This window comes from Panthera uncia (genome assembly GCF_023721935.1).
Source record: "Panthera uncia isolate 11264 chromosome A3 unlocalized genomic scaffold, Puncia_PCG_1.0 HiC_scaffold_11, whole genome shotgun sequence".
Lineage (NCBI taxonomy): Eukaryota > Metazoa > Chordata > Mammalia > Carnivora > Felidae > Panthera > Panthera uncia.
Window position 1 is genome coordinate 87,946,597 of NW_026057578.1, and position 12,634 is coordinate 87,959,230.

The following is a 12,634-nucleotide window of genomic DNA, read 5'->3' on the forward strand; positions in this document are numbered from 1 at the left end:
AAAAACCACATGAAGATGTAGAGATGAGAAGACATGGGGAAATACAAGTAGTTGGTGTATCGGATGAAAGATTGGGAGTGGCCAGAGAGGGGGAGTTCAGGGGAAGAAGAGACGATACCAAAAGTAGAGAAACCAGTTTGCAAGCTCAGGTGTGGTTCAGGCAAGAAATAATCAGTGCTTGAACTCAGAGAATGACATTGAGTAGGAGGGAGGAGAGGAGTGGGTGGATAAGAGTAAGATTAGGAAAAAGAACTAATGGTTGGCTGTAAGTAAGGAAGAGGGGCTCCTGGGTTGCTCAGTCAGTTGAGTGTCCAACTCTTGGTTTCAGCTCAGGTCGTAATCACACAGTTTGTGGGTACGAGCCCCGCATCAGGCCATGGGTTGATAACATGGAGCCTGCTTGGGAATTCTGTCTCTCCCTCTCTCTCTGCCCCTCCCCTGCTCATGCTCTCCTTCTCTCTCAAAATAAACAAACATTAAAAAAAGAAATAGTACCTGTTTAAAACAAAACAAAAAAAGAGTAAGGAAGAAAAAACAGCCACAGGTGATTCCTGAAGTTGCTGAGTAGATGGTGGTGCCATTCACCAAGAATCAAAATACTGGGAAGGAAGCACGTTTGGACATCCAGCCTTTGAGATGTCTATGGGGTCTGAAGGTGTGCATCCATGTGGGTCTGTGAGTTGGAGGTTCTAGAGCAAACTGATGGCAGTTGAAGTTTCAATTATGATCATTTCACCAGGTTAAATGTATAGATTGAGAAGAGGCGTGCGAAGGGAGGATACTAGCGTTTAGAGGGTCTCAAATAGGAGACTGTGAAGGAGGTGTGAAAGAGAGGTGGGAGGAAATTGAGGAAAGGGAAGCTTAAAGGACCAGCATATAGTTTGGGAGGTTGGGAGGGCTAAGAACCCAGGATTTAATGCTGAATTCTTCTTTGTCTTCCATGATGTGTGTTTTTTTTTTAAATATTTATTTATTTTTGGGAGACAGAGTGCAAGCAGGGGAGGGGCAGAGAGAGAGGGAGACAGAGAATCTGAAGCAGGCTCCGAGCTGTCAGCACAGAGCCTGACACGGGGCTCAAACCCACAAAACGCAGGATCATGACCTAGGCCGAAGTCGGACACTCAACCGACTGAGCTACCCAGGGGCCCCCATGATGTGTTATTATATGTGCACTAGTCTCATCAGTTAAATCCCAGGTTCCTTAGGATCAGGGACTGAATGTTGTATTTCTAAAACATTCAGACTAGTGCTGAGCACTGTGGTAAGTGCTCTTCATATTTTTTGGTTAACTAGTCAACCTTATTCTACTTCCATATTTAAACTCTACAAAGATGTCAGATGGGTTTAGGCACGATCTCCTTCCCTTTAATCTTTGTCATCAGTGAGTGTATCCATGTTATAAAGGTATTCGTGTCTATAACCAGCAGGCCTGGCATGCTGCCTACAGGCAGCCTGACCTGTGATTTTAGTTTAAAAACAAAACAAAACAAAACAAAAAATTCATCTAGCACACCTAATCCAGGGTAGGGCCCAACCATCTGCCTGCCCACTGTGTGGATTTATGGCAGCCAGGAAGCAATGAGCTAGCAGTTGGTTATTGACTGTCATGGAAATAGAATCTAATTAGTTCTATAAGCTTAATCTGGTCAGCTTGAAGTACACTGAAATTGATACAGGAAACTGAGGCATTTATATAGGATTGTTTGGAAAAAGAAGACCAGTACATAAACCTTTTGTGTGATCTTGACACCTATGCATTAATTATACCAGTTATCGTCTCTATCAATGGCATAAAGAGAAGAAATGCCTTGACCCAGGAAGATGGGAGGTTCATTTAGAAATTAAGGATCCTTCTTTCTGTTAGGCAGTCATGAGTAGTTTCTTGTGTTTAGTATCTCTTGCAGATAGCAGAAAGGATACATTTCATTTTTTCCCTAGCCTAGTACACAAGTGGAACAGAGCATATTTTTCTATCTTAATGAGTGTAAAATTAAGTGCATAGGGCAGAGAAAAGCACCTGGAGCCACATAACCAATATTTTCTCAAAAATTGGATTTTTCTCTCCTGAGCTCCTACCATGTATTTTAGGGAAAAAATTCACTTCTTTCTGCTCCAACTGCTCAAAATGAGACCTAAAACAGATTTCTCTTTAAGGAGAGTTGAGCTGTTTCCCTGCTCTACCTCTGTAGAGGAGGAAGACCCTACTACGGTGTTGGAGACTAAAAGGAGAATTAATGACTTAAAGCAAGGTAGCAAAATAACCTTTTCCTGAAACCTGGTGAAAGGAACGACAAAAACAGAAGAGAAAATTCGTCAACTGAAGTTTGGAAATAGCCCCAATCTTAAACCATGAATTCCAGGGGCTGTCTGCTAGCTTAAGATCAGTTGAATTTAAGGGGGCTCCTGGGTGGTTCAGTCAGTTAAGCATCTGACTTCGGCTCAGGTCATGATCTCGTGGTTCGTGGGTTCAAAGCCCTGCATCGGGTTCTGTGCTGACAGCTCAGAGCCTGGAGCCTGCATCAGATTCTGTGTCTCCCTCTCTCTCTGCCCCTCCCCCCTCATGCTATGTCCCTCTCTGTCTCTCAACAATAAATAAATGCTAGAAAGAAAGAAAGAAAGAAAGAAAGAAAGAAAGAAAGAAAGAAAGATCAGTTGAATTAAAATAAAGGATGATATGATGTATATGACCCCCACTGTTGGGAGAAACACTGGAGGAGTCTCAGAGGGACCCTGAAGCTTGGAGAGATGGGCTGGAAACCATCCATCTAGAAGACATTCTGGAAAGTGGGGGATGCAAACCAGCCCCTTTTCCCTGCCTATTCCAGCTTCTGATGGGGATGAGGTATGGGGTGAGGACAGTTGGCCAGAGAGACTGGAAGCCATATCCTAGGAGCCAGCTTTGTAGCCGAGGGCCAGCAGCACCAAACAAAGGCCATTGTGCACAGAGAAATATTTGCTGAACCACCAAACAAAAATCCTGCAATCTGTGGGGCTTTATTTTAACTTGATGTCTTATCAGAGTGACCAGCTTACTCCCATATGAGGAAAAGAACCAAAATCCTAGCATCAAGACAGAGCATGACCCAGCCCTCAACACACAAAATAGGTGTATATTTAGAGGCGTTGGTCCCAACAACCGAGTGCCTAGAGATGAAATTTCCCAGTTGCGACAGTCCACAGCCAGCCCCAATTCTTCCCATCCCCCCTTCAGGCTGTTGAACTTTTGAACTAATAATTGAAACCTCTACAGCATCCAGTTCTCTAGCTTAAAGTGTAAGGAAGAATTTGAGCAGTGTCCAATAAGGAGATTCTACTCATTGTCTTTTGGGACAAATGAGTAGACCAGTGGCTTTCAACGAGGGGCTGTTTTGCCCCTCTTCTCCCCAGGGGACATTTGGCAATGCACGGACAGTTTCTGCTGTCACAGCCGGTGTGGTGCTACTGGCATCTAGTGGGTAGAAGCCAGGGATGCTGCTGAATATTCTACAGTGATATGCAGGGCATTACAACACAGGGCTATCTAGTCCAAACTATAGTGCCGAAGGGGAGAAACCCTGGAGATGAACTTTTTCCACGGAAAGGTGAATTAATAAGCAACCAACACGCAACCCATTCAGATTCTATGGGAAAAGGGGAGGGATTATTCTAACATTTAGAATGAAAACTTACATTAGAAAAAACAGAAACTTGAAGAACTGATATATACTGTCAAGGAAGTTGAAAAAGATGTTCGCTCTGAAACAGGAGGTGAAAGGTGAGGTGCTAGAATAGAGTTACAAAGAAGCCACAAGAAGTGTGGATTAAATTCCAGAAGTGTGCTGTTGCATAAAGCCGGCACAGCTGCACTAGAGGCTGGAAAAAGCGGAATCAGAGTTACAGGAAGGGCAAATCAGTGAGGAAGAGGGACTTGGAGGTCACTCCAAAACAGGAAAAGAAAACAGGAATGACCGTAGAGTAGGGAGATAAGGGGTACGGACGAGAGGCAGGGGGAGGGATTCTATACACAGATTCATTCTGTCAGAAATACTGGCAATCACTGGTGAAGAGCCTAGAACAAACTGAACAAAGGCAAGAGTAAAGAATAGAAAACTTTTCTGAAATGAAAGAAAATGAATAAAAATCAACAAATAACGATCCTGAGGAACTTCCTGAATTTCAAGAATGAAGAATAGTCTACCAATAAATTAACTGAAAAATTAAGTTAGTCACACATGTTCAGTTTTTTTTAACTTAAAAGAAATACTTTTAAAAAACATTCTTTGATTGAAACACATATAGGAAGGTACATAAACCTTAAGTGTACAACTCAGTGCTATGAAAGGCACGTACTTGTGTAACCACATCTAGGTCAAGAAACAGAGTTTTTCCAGCCCCTCAGCAGCCCCACACCCAGTCACCTGCATCCGACTCTTGAAAGCACACTAGGTCTGCAGACCATATCTGGCTCTTCTCTGTGAGCTAAAAATGATGTTTATGGTTTTAAATGGCCTAAAAAATATATCAAAAGAAGAATATTTCATGACTGACAAATTATACAAAGCCCGAATTTCAGTGTCCGTAAGCTTTAATGGAACATAGCCACGCTCATTTGTTTATGTATTATCTACGGCTGCCTTTTCACTCCATCAGCAAAGATGAGCTCTTACCACAGAGACTACATGCCCCGCAGAGCCTTAAATGTTTGCTATCTGGCCCTTAACATAAAAACTTTGCCAACCCCTGTCCTAAGGTGGTAACTACTTTTCTAACTTTTAAAACCACATTGATCAGTTTGCCTGTTCTTGAATTTCATAGGTATCTACCATAAATACGTGTGCATGTATTCCTTTATGTTACGACTTTTTTGTTCAGTGCCGTGCTTATGAGGTTTATGTATGTGTGTGTAGAGGTACCTATGATCTGTTCATGCTCATTGCTGCATACTACTCAGTTTTATGAATAGGCTACAGTTATCCATTTGGCCACTGATGATCATTCGGATTGTTTCCAATTTGGGAGTTATTATGAATCATGCCGATATAAGATATTCTTCTGTATGTCTCTCAGAACATACACGTATACATTTACATATTTCTGTTGGGTATATACCTAATGACACTGAAATTGTGTATGTTCGGCTCTAGTTGGTACTATTCATTTTCCAAAATGGTTGTGACAGTGTAAACTCCTACCTCTGGTGCTCCACATCCTCACCAGCAAACAGTATTAAGTCTTCCTGCCATTGTGGTAGGTGTATCTCGTTGTGGCTTTAATGTGCATTTCCCTGATGACTAATGAGTTGAAGCACCTTTTCATACCTGTTCATACCTGTTCAAGCCATTTGCCTGTTTCTCTGTTGTGTTTCTCTTTTTCTTATTGATTGTTGGGGGTTCTTTATTTATGCTGGACATCATTTTTTGTTGGATATGCGCATTGCAGTTCTCGGAATATTAAGATAAATGTTTGACCCAGGAATTCTATACCCAGTTAAGTTGCCATTCACGCATAAAAGCTTCATTGAAACATTTCCGAATATGCAAGAACTCACATTTTCTAGAGATGAGTCTGATGAGTAACAGATTGGGGAAGTTCTGTGTTATGAAGGGGCGGGTAGTGAACACTAAATGTATTCAAATGTGACGTCTAAATTTAAAGAAGTGTGATAATTCTTTCCTAAAATGAAGGTGATATACTTACTTATACTTTAAATTATTTTATATTAAATATCTCTTTTATAATAGAGAGGAAGAAATATGTTCACAAGGACACCAACAAAAAGCAGGAGATGAAATGAAGGAGGAGATGGGAAAAATTGTAAGCGTGCTAACTTCTTTCTCTGCAAAAGCACATTTAGCATCACTAAAGACATACTGTAGATTTTTCCAAATTACCAGGGGCATGGGGTGGGGAGTAATAGAAAATACAAAACCTATAACAAAAGATAGGAAAGAAAAAAACCAAGGATACAAGCACGGAAAACAAAATGGCAGAAGACCATACATAGGTTATAACTAAAATAGGGTAAACTCACGTATTAAATTTAAGGTTATAGCATTAAACACAACCAAAATGTTAATAAATCTTATTTTGTCATGAAAAAACAGAAGCACATATTGGTCACTGATTCACAGTATATACTGCATTCTGCAGAACATTCCCCCAACCTGACAAAGTATTGTCACTTGCCCACCACCAGAACTGAGGATAAGCCCATTGCTACACAGAAGATATATAGAGATTTATCTATTTATCTATATGTGTATATAACGAGATGTATTTTCTCATATTTATGTAAATATATATATTTACGTAAATATATATATATATATTTACGTAAATATATATAATGAGGTATATAGCCTTATGGATATATAAACATGTAAGGATAATTAAGTTTGTAAATGTATACTAGTTTTATAGCTAAGCATACTTAATTTTAAGTTTAGTTTTTTTCCATAGAATATCTTCTCCCTGATATAGATGTATAATCCAGGAAAGGGATCTGTTTGTCTCTATAATTTAAAGTCTATCTGTACATATATCTTATGTGTTTTTTATATATGTAAAACAGGAAAAAGGATATAATTAAAAGAAAATGCTTCCGAAGGGCTCCTTGGGCTGCCTTATGAACCTCTAAAAGGGAAAGAATAATTTTGCTTTTTGTTTAGTACTTGGAGCTATGTCTGCCCTTGGTGTTCTAAGGGCCTTCCCAGAGAAACCTGACCGACCATCCAGTTTCTAGGTTGGCTCGGTTTTGGATCTTTATCTTTTTTCATAGCTGCTAGGGTGGAGTTGCCAAGACTTAGTTTACATCTTCTCCTTGAAAATCTTTCTCTGCCTTTAACTGTGTAAGTTTTGAGCTTTTCTGATTTGGGGCAGAAGGTAGTCCCTAAAAGCTACATTATGTTCTAGTTCCAGTAGAAGATCCTGCAGTCAGTCCATTACTTTGACTTTTTTCCAGATAATAGAAACTGGAATAGGGCCCAGAAGTTCTGGCAAATTCTTATGTTCTACTTTTTATATACCATGTAGTCTCCTAGTGCCTATAAAGAGCTTTCAGACCACTACCTCCAGCACCCACATTCTTACATTTTCTTTCCCTCCCCTCCCCTCCCCTGGTATCCCCCCACCCCCACACTCCATATGTTCCCTTCTGTAAGGCTCTCTGTTTTATGGTTCAAAATAGTGTATATTTGGAGCAAGTCATTTTTAATCCTTTACTTGAAAATATTCATTCATTCATGAAACATTTAAGCATTGATCGGTTGAGAACAGTACTAGGTGACTACATCTCATCTAATCTTTAACAACTCCGTAATGTAGGAACATTATTTTAACTGCTTTTAAGGCTCATAAGGGTTGTGTCATTTGGCCACGGTCGCACAATTTGTTTGGCAGAGTCTGGACAGCAGCTGCCTATTGAGTTCATATTATGCGCCAAATACTGCACGGAGCCCTCTGTGTAGTTGAAGGCATGAGTATTAGAGGCCGGGAAGGTAACTCGTCACATTTGCCCAGGCCTGTCTGCAAAATCCATGTCCGTTCTGCTGTGCCATGCTAATGATAAAAATGTGCTGTGATACATGCCTGGATATTTCCGTTGTATGCAAGGTGTTCTGGGAATCCAGAGGGAAAGCGGACCTGAGAAGTGCACTGGAGTTTCACAGAAGAGGTGACATTTAGACCTTAAGAGGAGAGTTCTTCCAAAGAGAGAAATAAAGGAAGGCACCGTTGTCAGTGAGAAAGCACGCTAAAGACACGGAGGGGCGGCGCAGTTGTGTGCCAGGAACGCTGCAGGCTGTAGCGCTGTGCACGGGCGGCTCCAGAGGGGCCTTGTGGACGCTGCTCTGGAATTTGGGTTCTTTCTTTTGTCTCACGCCAAGTCATCAGTGGGAAGTGGTGTGGTCAGACTTTTGTTTTGGGTGTATTAACCGGTGGGATTGGGTAGGATAATTTAGACAAGAGCCTGACCCAAGACATGAAGGGGATGAAGAGACTCCACGAGTGGCAGCCACAAGAGGTAGGCGTGTCCCATCAGTTCATCCTCAGGGACTGCACACACCATTGCAAACCTTTTTTGTGGGGGCGGGAGGGAGGGAATCAAACCGTTTTATTGAGGGGCTTCAGGGAAAGGTTCAATGAGATCTGACGTCCTCAGTCTGGCCAGGATCTCCCCAGCTTCATAATTGCCGGAAAGCCTTCCACACGCTTTGTTTTTAAAGACAGGAACACACCTGAACTCATTTTCACAGACTTGCTCTTATACTTAGTGTGGGTAGTAACCCAAACACTGTTTTTACTTGCATGTGGTGTGTATATGCTAACGTATGTGTGACTGTATATACTAACTATGGTATGTTATACATGCAATATTGAAATTTGCTTTCTTTTTTCCCGCCTAAAATATCTTGGAGGTCATTTTTTGTCAGTAAATCTGGAGCTGCCTGGTTTCTTTTGATAGTGCTCAGTAGTTCATTATATGGATATGCCATAATATGTTTAGAATACATAATGTATCATGAGGAACATTTTGTCATTGCACAGATTTTGTCATTACAAAAGATGCAGTGAGTATTCGTATATATATATTCATATATATGAATATACATATGAATATATTCATATATATGAATATACGTATAATTGTGTACATATCCAAATTTCCAGAAACAAATTCTTAGAAGACTTGAGATTCTTTGGAATTGCTGAGTCAAATGGATTCATGTGCAGTTGTTATTTTAATATTTTGCTGAATTACTCTCCATAACTGCCTGTTTTCCTATACCCTCATCAGCACAAGACATTGATGGTAACTCATCTGAAGGGTAAAACTGGTATCTTATTGTAGCTTTACATGTGTTTGAGCCATTTGCATTTCCCTTTTTATCCTTTTTAAATTTTTTTCTTGAATTACTGACCTTATTCAGCTACAGGTGCTCTTGATATATTAAGGAAATTAGCCTTTTATCTGGTATGAATTCCAGATATTTCTCCTCAGTGTGTTGTCTTTCAGCTTGACTTTTGTTAGTTATTATAATTTTTTTTTTAAGTTAAATTTATCAGGGTTTGGGCAGGGAGCTTTAGAATTTCTTGTTATACTTTGAGAAGACTTCCCATTTCCATGATTATTTTTAAAGACTCTCCCATTGGGGTGCCTGGGTGGCACAGTCACTTGGGCATCTGACTCTTGACCTTGGCTCAGGTTATGATCTCACGGGTTCGTGAGTTTGAGCCCCACGTCGGGCTTTTCGCTGATGGCGCAGAGCCTGCTTGGAATTCTGGCTCTCCTTCTCTCTGCCCCTCCCCCGCTTGTTTTCTCTCTCTCTCTCTCTCTCTCTCTCTCTCTCTCTCTCAAATAAAAACTTACAAAAAAAAAAAACCTCCCATTGTTTTCCTTTCAGAACTTACATCGTCTAAATTTTTTTTGTATTTAAATCCTCCAACTAGGGGCGCCTGGGTGGCTCAGTCAATTGAGCATCCGACTTCAGCTCTGGTCACGATCTCGCTGCTTGTGGGTTCGGCCCCGCATCAGGCTCTAGGCTGACAGCTCGGAGCCTGGCGCCTGCTTCAGATTCTGTCTCCAACCTCTCTGCCCCTCCCCCACTCATGCACTGTCTTTCTCAAATGTAAATAAATATTTTTTTAAAAAAATTAAAAAATCTTCCAACTATTTGGAATGTATTTTGGGGTAAGGTATTAAGTGTGGATCAGACTTTTTCCCCAATTGTGTCAGTATCATGCACTGAAAAATTCATCTTTCCCCATTAATTTGAAATGCCATTAGGTAGCTTCTTCTGTGTGGATCTTATCTATCCAGGTAGATCATAAACTCTTGAAAGGCAGCCATCACCTATTATCCCATCTTGAATCCCCCATAAAGTTGAGCATAATGTTCTGCATAAAATAGGTGTGACAGGTGTTTTTTTTTTTTTTTTTTGCATTAAAAAAATCATGAATGATAGATAGTGGGAAGTATGCAGAACATTCATATACAACTCAATGAAAATGTATAAAGTGAATACCGTGTAACCACAACCTTGATCCCTGTACACCTGCCCTGTTCACATTCCTCTTCCACCCTCCCGAGGCAACAACTCTCTCAACTTGTGACAATGATTTTCTTGTGTTTCTTTATACAACCATATAAAATCACTATTGTCTGTAGATAAAAAACCGTTGAATGTCTGCAAGCTCATATTTCAACCTGGTAATTTTACCACCTCTGTGTGGGCCTTTAAATAGTATAGTTTAGTTGAGGCTGTTTTTGTATATTATTTAAATGTAATCTTACTGCTTTTGTTCTTTGGTATGTGTCTTTCACTTGCCGTGATGTTGTGGTATTCAACCATGTTGTGGAAGGTTGTGGATTCTCAGTGCTAGATAGAACCCATTGCACGCCTGTGCTACATTGTATTTATTCACTGTTGCTGGATTATAGGTTTCCAGTTTTGACTGTTGCAAACAGTGTTGCTCTGAAAATCTTTGTACCTGTGTTTTGATGCATGTAAGTAAGATTTCTTCTAGGACAGAATCAGTAAAGTGGGGTGCGCTGCCTAGTTTTTTTATTTTTTGAAAGCTTTTAATTTTGAGATAATTTTACATTTATAGAAGAGTTGCAGAATTGGTACAGAGAGTTCCTGTATACCCTTTATCCAGCTGCCCCTAATGTGAACATCTTACATGATCGCGGTGCATTTAAAAATAAGACATTCGTGTTGGTACAATACTATTAACTGCAGACTCTGAATTTTGTCAGTGTTTCCACTGATGTCCTTTTCCTATTCAAGGACAAATGTGGGATACCACATTGCATTTAGTTGTTGTATTTTCTTTAGACATAAAACAAACTTACCAACTATAGCACAGTATTTGTGGAAAGTTCTTTTTGTTTTTAGCCTCGTAGTAGCCAGTCAAAACTGCTTTCCACAGCTACTATTACATAGTCATTTGGGTCGCGTTTCTTTCACTGAGAAAAATTCATTTAAAATTCATCCATGTTGTGTGCAGCGATAATTTGTTCTTTTTAAAAATAATTGTAGTGAGCGTCATATAAAATGAACTATTTTAAAGTAAGCAGTTGCGTGGCATTTAGTATAGTTACAGTGGACAACCACCACCTCTGTCTAGTTCCAAAACACGTTCGTCACCCCAAAACCAAACCCCGTACTCACTCAGCAGTTACTCACACATTCTTTCCCTCCTCCCAGCCTCCGGCAGCTGTCAATCTGCTTTCTATTTCTGTGGCTTCACCCATTCTGGAGGTTTCATATGCATGGGATCATACAGTATATGATGCTTCTTTCACTGAGCATAATGTTTTTGAGGTTTATCTACATTGTAGCATGTGTCAGTCCTTCATTCCTTTCTTTTTTTTAAATTGTGGTAAAATATACGTAACATAAAATTTGCCATTTTTGTACACTGTTTTTAAGTGTACGTTTTAGTGGCATTAACTACACTCACAATATTGTACAACCGTCACCACTACCTGTTTCCAAAACTGTTTCATCCCCCTAAACAGAAACTCGGTACCCAGGAGTCAATAAGTCCTCCTTCTCCACCCCTCCCAGCCCCTGGTGACCTCTGATCTAATTTTTACCTCTATGAACTTGCCTATTCTGGATATCTAATCTAAATGGAATTATGCAATAGTTGTCCTTTTGTGTCTGGCTTATTTCACCGTAATGCTTTCCAGGCTCATCCATGGTGTGGCATGTATCAGAACTTCATTCCTTTTTCTGGTTGGGTAATATTCCATTGTGTAGATACCCCGAATTTTGTCCGTCTATCGATGGACTTTTGTGTTGTTTTCACCTTTTGGCTCTTGTGAATAATGCTGCTGTGAAATTGGCATCCAAGTATCTGTTGGAGTCATTATTTTTTATTCTTTTGTGTATATCCCTTGTAGTAGAGTGGCTTAGCCTACCCCATTCTAAACACACAGAGTAGTAAACTGAATTGCAGGGTGGTTACATCACAATCTTGACGACACTTGATTTTACCAGATTCTTCAGTTTTTGCCAATATGCCCTGTGTGTTATGGTGTTTCACTGTGATTTTAATTTGTATTAATGATTCCTAATGGAGTTGAACACATTTTCACATATTTATAAGCCACTCAAATTTCCTGCTTTGGAATGTGCCCATTAGTTTTCCTGTTGGTGGTTTGACTTGCTAAATTAATGTTGTTGAGTTGATGCCTCCAAATAATGTTTACTCTGTGTTTCTGCAGAACAAATAGTGGAGAAAGATGAAGGTCCATATTATACTCACCTGGGATCTGGCCCCACGGTAGCCTCTATCCGGGAACTCATGGAGGAGCGGTGAGTGACGCACAAATGTCCAAGGAGAGCTGGGCAAGTTGTTAGTAGAGCATGGAATTGAAGCACCTCTCGTTTTCATCGCCTTGACCAGAGCACACACAGAAAGGAAGCCAGGATATCCGGACTGTGGAGGGTTGAATATGGGATTCTCACCCACAGTGCTTCTGGATTTCTCTCTCTGTCTGTTGGTCTGCCCTCTAGATCTTCCCCTCCCCAGCTTTTCTCTCTGTCTTGAAATATTTTCTTACTGATGAGGTCTGGTTAAATGACTCCGTGTCCCATAGTGTTTCCTGAGGTCTGAATTTTGCTGCTGGCTTTTCTGTGCTATTGTC

The 12,634-nt window shown here is 40.4% G+C and overlaps 1 protein-coding gene across 1 annotated transcript in view; it reads left to right on the forward strand.

Moving 5' to 3' along the window:
* Positions 1 to 12,634, forward strand: part of TET3 (tet methylcytosine dioxygenase 3) — a 104,176-nt gene that overhangs the window by 60,505 nt on the left and 31,037 nt on the right. Inside the window, exon 5 of the mRNA XM_049651727.1 lies at positions 12,212 to 12,302. Within this exon, the coding sequence (XP_049507684.1) occupies positions 12,212 to 12,302 (91 nt within the window). The remainder of the gene's footprint in view (positions 1 to 12,211; positions 12,303 to 12,634) is intronic.